The sequence below is a fragment of the Schistocerca serialis genome, chromosome 12 (assembly GCF_023864345.2).
Source record: "Schistocerca serialis cubense isolate TAMUIC-IGC-003099 chromosome 12, iqSchSeri2.2, whole genome shotgun sequence".
In the NCBI taxonomy this organism is placed as follows: Eukaryota; Metazoa; Arthropoda; class Insecta; order Orthoptera; family Acrididae; genus Schistocerca; species Schistocerca serialis.
In genome coordinates this window covers 133,153,393-133,169,999 of record NC_064649.1, presented here as the reverse complement: position 1 = coordinate 133,169,999, position 16,607 = coordinate 133,153,393, and the positions used below count along the sequence as shown (strand labels likewise).

At 39.2% G+C, this 16,607-nt stretch overlaps 1 protein-coding gene and 1 long non-coding RNA gene across 5 annotated transcripts in view; one reads left to right on the top strand and one right to left on the bottom strand.

Moving 5' to 3' along the window:
- The window catches only part of LOC126428447 (haloacid dehalogenase-like hydrolase domain-containing protein 2), a 43,933-nt gene extending 38,144 nt beyond the window's left edge, over positions 1 to 5,789 (top strand). For all 4 annotated transcript variants that reach the window (XM_050090382.1, XM_050090380.1, XM_050090381.1 and 1 more), the window contains one exon: positions 5,195 to 5,789. In XM_050090382.1, coding sequence (XP_049946339.1) covers positions 5,195 to 5,368 — 174 coding nt within the window. In that variant the 3' untranslated portion in view covers positions 5,369 to 5,789. The remainder of the gene's footprint in view (positions 1 to 5,194) is intronic.
- Positions 1 to 16,607, bottom strand: part of LOC126428448 (uncharacterized) — a 75,523-nt gene that overhangs the window by 6,663 nt on the left and 52,253 nt on the right. The gene's annotated exons all lie outside the window — the stretch shown is intronic.

Genomic DNA, 16,607 nt, shown 5'->3' with positions numbered 1-16,607 from the left:
AATCGAACAACCTTCAAGGAACTTCCTTTCCGAATGCAAATGTGCTCCAAACAGAGTTCTTTGCCTAAAAACTGCGTGATTTCTAGAGTTGTGGAATTGAAAATTTACGCTAATGTTGGCAGATTGTTGTAAATAGTGAAGGAGAATATATTGTTGATGACTATAGCCTCTATTTTGTTTCTTAAACTTACGGAAAAATGGTATGGACATGTGTACCAACCTAATATTTTGTCACAGTGTATGTATATTGGGAGGAAAGTAGCTAGTTTGAAAAAGCAATTTCTCCTGCTCTTATCAACTCAGTCATTGTCTGTGTCTAAGCATTTCCATACCTTAAAAACAAAGATGATGTGACTTACCAAACAAAAGCGCTGGCAGGTCGATAGACACACAAACAAACACAAACATACACACAAAATTCAAGCTTTCGCAACAAACTGTTGCCTCATCAGGAAAGAGGGAAGGAGAGGGAAAGACGAAAGGATGTGGGTTTTAAGGGAGAGGGTAAGGAGTCATTCCAATCCCGGGAGCGGAAAGACTTACCTTAGGGGGAAAAAAGGACAGGTATACACTCGCGCACACACACACACACACACACACACACACACACACACAGAGACACGAGCAGACGTATTTAAAGACCGAGAATGCTGTCATCTATGGGCCAAACCTGAACTCGCCTAACTAAATTTTAGAGGTTACTCATGGATATTATCTGATGTTTTGGCATGAGCTACCGGCGGCTTTTTACAGAATCATTGCATTTTGTTTGATTTCTTGTTGCAATTAGTCTTTGTAGATACCGGGTGATCAAAAAGTCAGTATACATTTCAAAACTTAATAAACCATGGAATAATGTAGATAGAGAGGTAAAAATTGACACACATACTTGGAATGACATGGGGTTTTATTAGAACAAAAAAAAAACAAAGCTCACAAAATGTCCGACAGATGACTCTGGACAGCAAAACTGCTGCCGTGACAGGTGAGAGGTACACCGATATGTTACAGAATTGCATCATCCCCAGCCTGGCTGATATACACCTGCTGGAACGTACAATGTTTATGCAGGATGGCGCTCCACCCCATATTGCTAGATGCGTGAAAGATCTCTTGCGCGCGTCGTTTGGTGATGATCGTGTGCTTAGCCGCCACTTTCGTCATGCTTGGCCTCCCAGGTCCCCAGACCTCAGTCCGTGCGATTATTGGCTTTGGGGTTTACCTGAAGTCGCAAGTGTATCGTGATCGACCGACATCTCTAGGGATGCTGAAAGACAACATCCGACGCCAATGCCTCATCATGCTTTACAGCACTGTTCACAACATTATTCCTCAACTACAGTTATTGTTGAGGAATGATGGTGGACATATTGAGCATTTCCTGTAAAGAACATCATCTTTGCTTTGTCTTACTTTGTTATGCTAATTACACTCCTGGAAATGGAAAAAAGAACACATTGACACCGGTGTGTCAGACCCACCATACTTGCTCCGGACACTGCGAGAGGGCTGTACAAGCAATGATCACACGCACGGCACAGCGGACACAACAGGAACCGCGGTGTTGGCCGTCGAATGGCGCTAGCTGCGCAGCATTTGTGCAACGCCGCCGTCAGTGTCAGCCAGTTTGCCGTGGCATACGGAGCTCCATCGCAGTCTTTAACACTGGTAGCATGCCACGACAGCGTGGACGTGAACCGTATGTGCAGTTGACGGACTTTGAGCGAGGGCGTATAGTGGGCATGCGGGAGGCCGGGTGGACGTGCCGCCGAATTGCTCAACACGTGGGGCGTGAGGTCTCCACAGTACATCGATGTTGTCGCCAGTGGTCGGCGGAAGGTGCACGTGCCCGTCGACCTGGGACCGGACCGCAGCGACGCACGGATGCACGCCAAGACCGTAGGATCCTACGCAGTGCCGTAGGGGACCGCACCGCCACTTCCCAGCAAATTAGGGACACTGTTGCTCCTGGGGTATCGGCGAGGACCATTCGCAACCGTCTCCATGAAGCTGGGCTACGGTCCCGCACACCGTCAGGCCGTCTTCCGCTCACGCCCCAACATCGTGCAGCCCGTCTCCAGTGGTGTCGCGACAGGCGTGAATGGAGGGACGAATGGAGACGTGTCGTCTTCAGCGATGAGAGTCGCTTCTGCCTTGGTGCCAATGATGGTCGTATGCGTGTTTGGCGCCGTGCAGGTGAGCGCCACAATCAGGACTGCGTACAACCGAGGCACACGGGGCCAACACCCGGCATCATGGTGTGGGGAGCGATCTCCTACACTGGCCGTACACCACTGGTGATCGTCGAGGGGACACTGAATAGTGCACGGTACATCCAAGCCGTCATCGAACCCATCGTTCTACCATTCCTAGACCGGCAATGGAACTTGCTGTTCCAACAGGACAATGCACGTCCGCATGTATCCCGTGCCACCCAACGTGCTCTAGAAGGTGTAAGTCAACTACCCTGGCCAGCAAGATCTCCGGATCTGTCCCCCATTGAGCATGTTTGGGACTGGATGAAGCGTCGTCTCACGCGGTCTGCACGTCCAGCACGAACGCTGGTCCAACTGAGGCGCCAGGTGGAAATGGCATGGCAAGCGGTTCCACAGGACTACATCCAGCATCTCTACGATCGTCTCCATGGGAGAATAGCAGCCTGCATTGCTGCGAAAGGTGGATATACACTGTACTAGTGCCGACATTGTGCATGCTCTGTTGCCTGTGTCTATGTGCCTGTGGTTCTGTCAGTGTGATCATGTGATGTATCTGACCCCAGGAATGTGTCAATAAAGTTTCCCCTTCCTGGGACAATGAATTCACGGTGTTCTTATTTCAATTTCCAGGAGTGTATTTCTATTCTGATCAGATGAAGTGCCATCTGTCGGACATTTTTTGAACTTTTGTATTTTTTTGGTTCTAATAAAACCCCATGTCATTCCAAGTATGTGTGTCAATTTGTATCTCTCTATCTACATTATTCCGTGATTTATTCAGTTTTCAAATTTATACTGACTTTTTGGTCACCTGGTATATTGCATTGAAAATATCTGCACAGCAGTAAAAATGTCAGTTGTATGCTGTACAGTTTTGTTTAGAAACATGTGTTTCATTTAGTAACAGTATTTGGCATTGACAAGAATAGTGTCCTCTTAACATTTTGCCATCGAGCTTACTTTTGGTACTATCTGTTTCTGTCTCAGATTTGTTTTTGCAGCAGTGTTAGTTGTATATTTACAGTGATACACAGTTGTACGAATAGATTTACTGATGAGGAGGTGATCAAAAAGTTTCCATTTGAGAGCATTCGTGTAGTGTATATGCAACGTAGCACAACTCCGATACGGTTATATAATTACCAACATGTAGGCAAGGGATTAGTGTAGCATTCATGTTTTTCTGACTGCATGCAGTAAATGCAGAAGTGTGAACTATGGTGGAATTATTACCAAATGGGACCAGCGTGATGTTATTCTTTTCGTGGCTGCTGAAAAGCAAACACACAGACATTCATTGGAGAATGAAGAATGTGTACGAGGCAACATGTCTGTACTGTTGAGGACTAGGGGTGCTGCTGCTTCACGATAACACATGTCCTCACATTGCAAAAGTCATAACACAGACGTGATAGCAATTCAAGTGGGATACACTCTAGCACACGCTCTTTAGTCCTGATCACTCCCCATGTGACTATCACACCTTTGATCTCTTAAAAAAGGCCTTCATGGGACAATGATCCCACTCAGACGAGGTTATGCAGCGGGCAGTTATGGACTTCTTCATATAACAGGACATGGTGTTTTACCAAATGGGTATCTTCATTGTGGTGCTTTGGTGGGATGATTGACTCAGTGCTCATGGCAATCTTGTCTGATGGGCATACCGATTCTGGACTGTATGGCCTCAGGACAGCAACTTTTTGCTTGCCCCTTATAGCTTGTGCACAGATTCATCAAATGCAATGGTAGTGTGGCACAATAAATAAACCAAATAATTTATAAATACATTACTATCTGCAGGAGTTGACATCCCTTATATCAAAATACTCAGTAAATATCTCTGAAAAATATCTGAAATTTCATCGATGAAATTCTGGTGCACCTTTTATCCTGTCAAATTCAAGATTTGTTTAATGCAAACATTATAGTTGTGGGGATGTTGCATCCCTGAGTCCAAATGTTCAGATAAATTGTAGAAGTAGTGACACTGAGGTATTGTTTTACTTTGTTTGTCAATATCTGTCACCTGTAATATGTTGTACGTCTGTGTACCAGTATATAAAATTCCTGTCTCAACCTTAGAAAGGAACACAGTCTGTACGGAAATTATATATACTTCTAGTTGTGAATTGCACAATTCATCGTAAATTCACTCTTGGTATTAAACACAAATAACATTCTGCAAGATGTTTTGTTATAAGTTTTACACAATATCCTCTCTACCAGGCTTCCATGGAAAATACACTTTTTTCATTTTAATCAAACAATGGGAAATCCAGGATGAAATGTAACAATATTATGAAAAGGAAAGTTGCTACTCACCATATACTGTAGATGCTGAGTTGCAGATAGGCACAACAAAAAGACTGTCACAAATAAAGCTTTTGGTCAGTTAGGCCTTTGTCAAAAATAGACCCCCCCCCTCCCCCCCACACACACACACACAAATACAACTCTCAGATGCATGGCTGCAGTCTCAGGCAACTGAAGCCACACTCATGTTAGCTGCATTGCCCCAGAACATTATACCACATGACGGGAGTGAATGGGTATGCAAGGAATGCTCACAGTTCTGTCTGCAGATCAGTACATTGAGATAACTTTGTAAGTGTAAAGTAAGCAGAACTTAGCTGTTTTTGGGTTAACTTACCCATGCACTGGTAGTACCTCAACATATTATGCTCCTGGATTCCCAGGAACTTCACATGTTGAGATTCATCCAGTGCATGTATGTGCTGATCTTTCCTTCTGTAAACCATGGATCCTCTGTTACAGAGGATGACTTAATATCAGCCTCACGGATTTTACTAAAACATTGAAACACCTTTGACTGCAGCTGTGTGACCTAGCGATAAAGAGACTAGATCTGTTATGAATTACAGAGGTATCTAGTTAAAATAGTTATAACTTGTTACAGTCCTTCACTGCAGCATATACTTTACTAATAAGAAAAATATGTTACTCTGTCTCCACAGGATGTCCGAGACGATATTGATGGTGCCCAGCAAGTCGGTATTCGTGGCTACCTCGTACAGACAGGAAAATACCGCCCTGGAGACAAGACAACTATAAACCCACCACCACATTCTGTAGTGCCCAGTTTTGCAGAAGCTGTCGAGAAGATTCTGGCTGAAGCTGCTGCTTCTTAGCCACCTGAGAAACTGAAGACACATCTCAAATGCGTAACCTATAATTGCGTCTTAGGTGCATCACTACTGAAGCAGTTCAGTGGATATGATGATACCATAAGTAGTGGAAGATTGGTGTTAAGTGTGATATACCAGTGATTTTTGCTACAAGAAATAAATGCAAATGAGTGGAAGCACATGTGCTCTATTTTACCTGACACTCAGTACTGAATGGCTGGATAGTGTTGTATATTCATCCTGTAGCAGAACTGTTATGTTGCCAATGAAAACATACTATTTCTTAAAAGCAATGTGTTAGTAAGAAATATGCAGATTATATTCTCTAAATGTGTTATATCCTGTTGTTGATAAGAAAACTTGGAACCTAACTTCCTTGTAAATTACTCCTAAATAATAAGAAATATAAATCTATGATAAAGAACTCCAGCTCACAAAGTTTGTACCCCATTTTAAGCAACTGGCAAGAAAAATTGTAAAATATATTACTATTGAAAACTTGCAGCAATGTGCCAGTTGGTATGGACAGTACACGATGCTTCAGTTTCAGGAAAGCCTGCTCTCTGTTGTTCTCTGCTTTAAATATTTCAGCTTTCATTCATCATTTGAGGGGCAGTCATTTGCTATAGGAGTATGTACAATTCTGGAATTGATTCCTCTTCAGCCTAATGAGCTGTGTTTCTGAAGATGCCTTCTCTCCCCACTGAGACAGCAGTGGTTTTAACGTATGGCCTTACAAATCCTTGATTCATTGTGCAGAATTGGCAAGAAAAGTAATACATGAAAAACAGTGACTGCTGGAAGGGAGAGGCTGGTGGGATATATGTTAAGGCATAAGGGAATAACTAGAGAGTCACGTAGAAGTTAAAAGCTGTAGGCAGGTGTACATGCTACTCTGAGATGAAGGAGTTTGCAATACACAGAGGAATAAAGCCTTTAGCTGCCAGTGAGCATTGCTTAAATCAATAGGGAAAGTTGCAAATTTGTGCCCTATCAGATTTTGAACCCGGGTTTCCTGCTTTCTAGGCAGACGCGCTGACCGCTATACTGCCCAGATGCAGTGATCATCACAACTGTGTGGACTACCCAAGCACACCTCCCACGACACCCAAATTTTCAACTTCTTCACACGCTACTGATGTACGGGAATTGCCAAATGTTGTAAGTAATGAGGGCAATGTGTGAGGGGCATTACATCTGCAGAATGTGGTGTGCTAGGGTAGTCCATGCAGTTGCTATTACCACTGTGTCCAGATGGTGTAGTGCTCAGTGCATCTGCATAGTAAACAGGAGACCCGGCTTCAAATCCCAATTCCCAGCCTGGCAAAACATTTCAACTTTCCATGTTGATGCAATACCCACTGGCAGCAAATATCTTTAATTCCTGTGTGTTGATTCATAGTTGCCGCAGCATCAAAAATGGTGTTGTTCTTTTAGAGTGTCCAAAAGAATAGGTACCACATATAGAAGAGGTTGACATTGGAGAGAAAGTTGTGGTGGTCTACAACAGAGAACATCTGACACGTCTAATTTGATCTCTACTGGACCAGAACACCATAATATTCGTTTGAACATTAAGCTACATGGGAATGCTGGGAGATAAAATTACTGATAAATTTGGCTGCAGAAGCAACTACAGGAGAAAAACCAGAAGTACCTGATACATACTTACTGTTACAACTGAGGCACCAAATTTTGTGAACCGGGAATACACAATAGCAGTTGCGACTACCCTCAATTGAGTGAAGGCAATCGAGATGACCACTACTGCACTGCATCCTTTTCTCCAGGCCTCTCAGTAAGAAGCAATCATATTTTGTGTACTGTGTATCGGCTACTGATCCGCAAATTCCTTATACAGTGGGAGGACTGGCCCCAGTGGAACTGTGGTAACCTTTTGTCAGTAGTTTGTTTTGTTACAGGGTATTGCTCTTTGGCTATCTTGAGATGAACCATTCCCACCCCTGACACATGCAAACGATGGTATAGCCACTGAATGAGTGCTACATTTTATGAGGCAAAGTGGCCATTGTCACTCTTTGCCACTTGTGTCACTCCCAGAGGTGGCCTTAAGGGATCGCCTCTCACTGTAATGTACGCCCCAGTTAGTCTCCACCTGTTTTTCACTCTGTCATTGTACACTATGAACATTTTTTAATTTTATAAAGAAAACCGTTAAAACTAATAAAGCCTCTAGTTCTTAAAAGACTTTAGTTTCTCATCCCATTTTAGACAAAATGAATTTTGTACAGAGATATTTTTCCCCATGGCCTCCAGGTGTGACTGTTTCCACACCAGCACCCTTATCTTTTTTTCCTCTTTCTATCTTTCTCAAACTGCTACCACTTCTACCTAGCTGTGTATTAATTACAAATTTTAGTCACAACAAAGAGGTCAGAGAACCAGTAGCAGACCAATTTTATTTTTCTAACTTCACATCAAACTTTTACCTGAAATTCCTGAGGAATGAGAGATTGATAACCATGCTATTTAGTGACATTTAATTGATAATCATAATCAACATCATCATCGTCTGTCAGAACTACTGTCTCATATGTTTCCAAGTCTGTCCCTGAAGCGCAGCACTTGAGAAGCTATCTGGTACAGTACGCAAACCATAGCGCAATCATTTCGTCGTCTTTAGTAATAAATTCTCCTGCCGTGCTCCAAAAAACGGTAAGCCTATCTACAAAAGATCAAATCGTGCACCATCTGAAAGAAAAGCCTGTTATTAAGCAAAATGTGGAACCTACACAACAGAGTCCGTGTAAAATAAAGTGTGCAGATATCGTAAATAGTGTTTCTTCTTCAGTAATAGCTCAAAAAAACAAATTCGATATCCTACTACAAAACGATGGTCATTGTGAAAAAGAAACTTCTGCTGCATACAATAAATTTGCTCCTAAGACTGCAAAGTTAACACAGGTTCATAGTTATCAAAAAAGGTTACCGAATGTGCAAAAACAGAATATATCTACACAGCAAAAACACGTTTCAAAACCTTCTAGCCCCAAAACTGTGATGAACAAAAAAATTTGTGTGCTTGGTGACAGTCATGGACGTGGAATTTCAGCACTATTGAAAGATAAATGTAATTTAATGGTAACAGGTTTTGTGAAGCCAGGAGCGCAGTTTTGTGAGGTAAATAAACTAACAAACTCTACTGATGTATCTCACTTAAGTAATTGTGATTTTGTCGTGCTTCTAGGTGGTTCAAACGATATATATAGGAATGAAACAAAAGGGTTTGCAAAAGAAATGAAGGAATGCTTAAACAACCTATTACATACAAATGTACTCATTGTTAACATTCCTCATCTTTATGATTTGCCCTCCTGGTCCTGTGTCAACCAAGAAATTTACATTGCAAACAAACTGATATCAGAAATATGTTCTACATTTCATAACGTAGAGATAATTGATACATACAATTTAGGAAGAAGATTTCATACAGCTCATGGACTACATTTAAATATGTTAGGAAAAGACCAAATAGTAGAAAAACTCCGAAATCATATCCTGAAGAAATCAGCCCCAAGTATCAAGATCGCCAGACAACCACAAATTACAAAATGGTTTAGGCCAAAAACAGAAGCTTTGATGGAAGCAGAACTGTGTCAACCACTCAAAACCATCTCTGCTACTGAAAATTGCGTGCAAGAAGCCACACACAAAAATAAAATCTTGGCCAATTTTTTAGGGTAAGTGCTGTGTCAGAAATACCTTTAGAAAAGAAATTAATTAAACCCTTAACTGAAAAGTCACAAAGTCCATCATTTCTTGTATTGCACCATAATGTCCAGTCATTCAGAAATAAGATTCAAATGCTGGAAGTGTTACTTCAGTCTCAAATAAATCCAGATGTAATATGTATTACCGAACACTGGCTGTTTAAAGAAGAAATTCAGTCAACCTCTATTCCAAGGTACTCATTAACAAGCTTTTATTGTAGGAATTTCTCCACACATGGCGGTACTGCTATACTTGGAAAGGACCAGATAAAATTCAGTGAGGTAGGTCTAAATGAACAGATTGCATTATCTGAAGATAAGGAATTTGAGCTTTCTATGGTTAAGCTGCCTGAACTAAACTATATAATTATAAATGTATACAGAGCACCAAGTAGTAATATTCCAAATTTTATGACCAAATTAGAAGTTCTGCTGAATAGTGTCGGCTCGTTAAATATGAGAATAATACTTTGTGGTGATTTTAACACTGATTTATCAAAAAACAGTAATGCTAAACTTGATTTGTTAAACGTGACCAAATCCTTTAATATGATCGCCGCAATACACTCTCCAATAAGATCAACAGAGCATACTGATTCAATAATTGATCAAATCTTCATAACTGATACTGGTTACAAATTCACTGGCGAAGTATGAGCATGGGATACAGTGACCATGATGCTCAGCTACTTAGCGTTGACATGGAAAATAGTAAAATCAGCCCCAAAAAAGTATTTCAAAGAAGAAACTTTTCAGATGGCAATATTAGGATTTTTAACTTCCTATTAGCTAAGGAAAATTGGGACAGTGTTTACATGCAAACAACTGTTGATAATATGTTCTTAAGCTTCCATAACACCTTCCTTTATTACTTTAATACAGCATTTCCTTTTGAAACAAAAACTTCAAGCAATCAAAATAGAAAGTTGTGGGTAACAAAAGGAATCAAAATTTCTAGTGAGAGAAACAGATTTCTCCAATATTGCTCCAAAAAATACATAGTCACTGAAGAATTTTCTGACTATTGTAAAGCCTACAAAAAAACTTATCTTAGAGTGATTAGACAGGCAAAACTTTTATGGAATGACAATTTCATAAGAAACTCTTGAAACAAAATGGAAGCTATGTGGAAAGTTATTAAAAAAGAAACTTGTAGTCCAACACCTAAAAACGAAAACATTTCTCTAACACTTAATGACTCTAAGGTCACAGATCCATACACAATACAATATTTGTTTATGAAACAAACCCTGATGAAATTATGAACATAATAAAATTGTTACGCAATAAAATCTCTAGTGGCTATGATGAAGTACCTGACCTCATATTAAAGGTGTGTGCTTCCCATATAGTAAAGCCATTATCAACCATCTACAACCAATCATTAAAAACTGGCATTTTTCCAGATGCTCTCAAAATAGCTAAAGTCTCACCATTACTAAAGAAAGGTTACCCTGATTTAGTATCCAATTATAGACCATTATCCATATTAAGCATCTTTTCAAAAATCCTGGAAAAACTCTTTTATGACAGGCTTATAAATTTCATAAAAAACCACACACCAATCAGCATTCAACAACATGGTTTTAGTAAATCTTTATCCACCCAGACAGCTATTTTTGAACTGTTGGACCACATACTGAAATCAATTGACCAACATAATATAGCTGCAGGTATCTTCTTAGATCTCTCTAAAGCCTTTGACGTACTAGATCATAAAATACTGCTTGCTAAATTGGAAAGAAGAGGAATAAGAGGTGTGGCTCACAACTGGCTATGCTCTTACCTACAAAACCGCAGACAGAAGGTATCACTTCAATACGATATTAATGTACAGAATAAAATAAATAACACAGTTTTCCTCTTGGAGGAAAGAACAATAAGATATGGTGTTCCCCAGGGTTCTGTTCTAGGGCCATTACTTTTCCTCATTTACATAGATGATCTTGTTGAACGTATGAGCCCACAAAAAACTATCCTGTTTGCTGATGATACAAGCATAGTGTTGACTGGATCTAGCCCTGAATCCCTTCAGACAATATCTGATAACTCTATGAAAAAACTTTCTGAGTGGTTTAACAAAAATGGCCTAATTGTTAATGGTGGGAAAACTGTATGTATCAACTTCCATCTAATTCCCACATCCAATCAAAAAACTATCCAAGTAAAGTTAAATAATGATAAAATTGAAAATGTAAATGCAACAAAATTTTTGGGTCTATGGGTCCAACAAAATTTAAAATGGGACACACATATAAACAACTTATCAAAGAAACTCTCATCATTGTGCTATGGACTAAGAATACTAAAATCTACTACAAGTAAATCCACACTAATGCAAGCATACCATGCGCAGTTCCACTCATTGCTCCGCTATGGAATCATCTTTTGGGGAAATTCAACTCACAGCACAAATATATTTAAACTACAAAAAAGAGCACTGAGGATAATCTGTGGCCTCAAAAAGCTGGAATCCTGTAAATGTCAATTTATAAAACTTAATGTTCTAAGCATCCCATCCCTCTTCATTCAAGAAACAATCCTATTCACCAGGGAATACCTCTCAAGAACAGGCAAATTAATCCAAAACAATGATATACATTCTCATTATACCAGAGGGCAATCTAATATCCATCAAATTTTTTCAAGGACATCATCATACCAAAAATATATAACTCATCTGGGTGTCGTATTACACAATAAAATTCCAGAACAAATAAAAACTGCTCCAGATCCAATATTTAAAAATAAACTAAAGGCATTTCTGACAAAGCACTGTTTCTATTCAGTACAAGAATTCCTGGAAATGAAAAATTATAAAGTTCCTTTGTAAAATACTGTGATTAGAGTAAAACATTCTGTAGGCAAAATAATAACCTAATTTCTACTATACACAACTATGTTTCAGTTTCACTTCCCAAAATTTTTTAACTCGCTTGTTGAATGTACAAGTACACATTCTATTAGTATTAAAACTTAATTGTCTGTGAAATCTCAATGTTAATTTCATGTTTAATGTAGTTTTTAAATGACATTGTCCTCCTGTTGTGTTTCCAGATGACATTTTCACTATTCTGTAATCTCAGTGATTATTTGTGTAAATTTAAAGTAGCACTACATTGCCTACATGTTTCTTAGTTCCCCATGTAAATTGTTTGTATTCTCTGTATGTGAAGATACTATATTCATCAATGAACAATTTTGTGTACATTTTTTTTAAATGGCAGTCCATTGCCTATTTTTTTTCTCCAAACTACATATTTGTTAAGAAAAATGACTTGTCCTATATCATGTGTACTTTGTACAATATGTGATCCACAGGATAAATAAATAAATACAAATACAAATACTTATTGAGGTCTGTGGCTTTGGCTTAATTACACTTCTGTGTGTGTGACCACTTCACCCTCTTTTTGAATTATGCTTACAGTAATGTGGTACTAACATGTGTCCAGCTAGGTGTGAGTATTCAATTTCTGTGACTTCCAAACGATGTTCTTTTTGAGAGAATCATACGTCACTCATACTGGAGAAGTCAGTGATTTTGAAATGCTTTTTAAACATTATTTGTTTTTGGGCACAATCACTTATAAGTTTTGGATGTTTCCAGATCATATGAAAGAAGTATTAGTTCACTCCCAAACACTACTACTTCCTTCTTTTGACTTGAAACCAGTAATTTCTTGTTGAAATTATGTGTCCATTTGGCAGAAAATAAATTATTTGTAAATATTATATTTCATTATGCATAGCAAGTCTGTAGAAATATCTTTCAGTTTTTTTCAGAAATCTATACTGATATGAGAAGGTCATCCATCTTATTTAACAGACTCCATAGGTGTAGCAAAACATTTTAAATGTATTGTGATTGTTACTCTTTGTGCTGTCCAAACAGTCGTTTAGTTTTTCTCTATTTTTCTGATTGTGTTATTAAGAACCTCTGTCTTTGGAGAACATTTATGTTAAAAAAATGCCTTGTAAAAATACTGGAAATCACAGGGATTGGATAGCTAGTGCTGTAGTTACAATGAATGCTTTTGACACAAGTAACTCTTACCAGTATCTGAGATATAGCCGTGCCATGTGTGATGCAACCATGAGTGGTGATCACCCCTGTGTGCGATTGCCCCACTCTTCTGGTGTTTGCGACTCAGTGTGTTCTGTGCTAGTTCACATTCCTCCTCCCCCATGACTGCTTCAAGCAATGGGGCGTTTGTGATCTTTTTAAACATCTGATTACTGCTAGGTGTAACTTGAAATTTCTTCCCTGAGTTGTCATGCTCTTCTTGAACTTCTTAGGTTTCCAGAAGAGGAGGAAATTGCTGGGTGCCAGTAACTATGGCAGATGTGGTAAAACTTTGTGCCCTAAGTCTTAACAGATAACCAGAGATTCTCAAGCAGTGTGAGTAGGTGGATTGTAGTGTAGAAATCAGATACCTTTTGCAGTCATTTCTAATATCAGCTTCTCGGTTGAAGGTCACAGACTATTGAGAATATCCTACACTAATACTGATGTCTCAATCCTGGCTTCTAATCTGTTTCATTTGTTATTGCACAGCATGGCAGCTACTAACTCCACGAAAATCCAATAACACAAATGTCCTGGCACTTAGAATGTCTGAACAATGATATTAAGCATTGTGAGAATACACTCTAAAGGAGTTTATAGCCATCAGCAAATACACTTTCAAGTGACCTTATTGTGTTGAATGTAAATTTCCAAATAGACACACCATCTGAGCCAAGTAGAACAGAGCTAACACTGCCATTTTCATAATAAAGAGGGGGGGTGGGGGGAGGGACAAAGTTACACAGTGCTGTCTGATAGGATCAAAGTTTCCCACAACTCACTAGAAATCTTACTTCAAAAGTAAATCTACTCCACAACATAGTCAGGAGTGAATGCAGATGTGCTATGCGATGCTGCAGTTTCAGTTTTGTAGTCAGCTGCTGAACAGTGTAGCTGTGCAATGGAAAACAATACACATACAAATAAGATAGATGTACAGTGTGTCCCAAAAAGAATGACCCAATTTTAAATATAATTATTTATTAAGGGGATACGGAATCACCTATCCCCACAATGTTAATATATGCCTACTATAGGGAACATTTTCTCACAAACTACTGGAGACAGAGAGGTAAAAATTTTACTGTATGTGCATTCATATGTTACAACAGTACTGAAACAACAGTTTATTGTCAAAGTATTTTCTTACAGAGATATTGTACATTTATTTTTAAGTAAATTTTTTCCATCGCTTTTTACTAGACTATCACCCCTAAGTCTTTTGTAAATCAAGTAATTAAAAAATCGTTGTTTCAGTATGTAATAGGGACCTATGTCACTACGTCATAAAAATTTCAGACTTCTAGGTTGACCAGTACCTGAGATAATGTTCCTAGATGAAGTAAAAAGTAAACTTACGGGAAACGGAGAAAGAAGATTAAAACATTCCTGATCCGTAGCTAATACCCCCTTCACAGTCTTCATAATCATCTTCAAGTCTTCTTTTGGCACCCCTCTGCACCTGTCTTGCTTTTTTCACTAATGTCTTGATTATATTATCAGCATGCCTTAGTCTGTGCTGATCTAAAAAGAACATAGCACGTACCGTACGGGAACCAACACACATACCCAACTTTTGAAGGACCTGGCATTTAGTTATATTTCCAAGATTGAAGGTTGCCACAGCATCATACACACCAAAATGTAGTGTATTAATTCCGACAAACACTGTTTTTGGGAGACGATGCCATATCACACTATTCAAGCACTCGTTGGGGTTCTGCGTTTTTCCGTGAAGACATTTCATCAGAAGACTTCTGTCAGCCAGATCTCTGAAAATGGGCTTTATTTCTGCCATGATGGCTGATGGTAGACTGTGGTGGTGAATGTATTTCTCTCCTGTTGTTAGTCCCCTATTGTATTTACACCAGCTGTTTTCACCTTTGGGGCACAAACCATGTTGTGGATGCTCATCCGTGGATGCGGTGTGGAAATATAAAGCCCATATAGCTCTCCTCATTTCTTCAAGATTGCCTGTATTTTGCCTGATTGCAAGGCCATAGCAGTTCTGAATGTGTCTATTATGGAATCAGTCAATCTTCCTCTGCCATCCAAGGTTTTCCCATCATCTAGTTTTTTCCCTTTCATAACTGATTTTAACCTTCTCAGCCTGGCACCCATTCTCTTCTGCACATGTCCTATACATTCAAGTTTGCTTATATTTACACTGTTCCCATATGGTTTGCTTTCCAAAACTTCTTTGAATGCTTTAGAGTCACCATCTCCCAGATATTTGACATAGCGAACATTATACCACTGTGAAGAGCGATGAAAAATTTTCTTCACCCCAGCAACCTCCATGCCACCACTACTACCATAATAATTAGCAATACAGTCATCACTGTGTTCATTTTTCAGCCTGCCTGTGCACCTACAGTATTTAGACATTATTGCAACATCAATAACCTTGCCAGTATCAACACTAGTTGCTGTAACAACACCATTGTTGGAGGTGTGGCCCCTTTTCTGCCACGTGCCATCAAACGCCACTGTGAGGTCACGACTGCCGTCATTTTCTTCCACTGCTTCTTCCACAGCAACCTGCATTGACTTCTGTGCTACATCTTCAACTGCAGATCCTAGTACATAATTGTAAGCTTCAAACTTTGAAGGTGCACTTGGAAGATTTAGAACACCACATAGCATATCACCAGCTGCTTTGCCCTTACCAATTGCTCGCAATCCATAAACTAACCTAATATTTACACTATAAAGTTCAGTTTTCTTGTATCCATTATTTACAGTTACTGAAACCGAACTTGGAAACTTACAGCTGTATTTACAAACACTGCATATTAAATTAAACTGGGCAGCCAGGCCAACATGGGATTCTACTTTCAGAGAAACGTTTCCATGACATTTTTTGCAGCACAAACTGTTTTCAAGAGCTTCACACAATATATTCGTATCAATGAGTTCAAAAACTTCATTCCCTCTATCAAGTAAATTATATTTCTCTTCCAAATCTCTTAGTTTTTTATGAGAAGCACTGTTTTCATTTGGTGTAAGTTCGTTCGGCAAATCAGTAATAAGTGGATTCACATTTTCCAACAGTGATGATGATGAACTGCTTTGCTTTGCTAATGAATCATTATTTCTTTTCTTTTGCCAGTTCACACGCTTTTTAAATACTTTTGCTTTAGCTCTAGGCATTTTCACTGCGAAAAATGAAGCACTAAATACGAAATAACTCAACAACAACTACTTTCTTATATCACACTGTTTACAAAACAGTCCCGCCACAAAGTCAAAGAGTAACTTGAGGAAACCAGAGAGAAACATTTTCGGGCAACTAGTGTATAAATAGTCGCTGGAAACCGGGATATTTGAATTCATGTCACTTTAAAGGTACTGCCAAAAAGTTCATGGTCAGCCACGAGAGACGTGAATAACTAAAGCGCAATACCCGATCTCACAAATATATAAAAATAAAATAGTTATA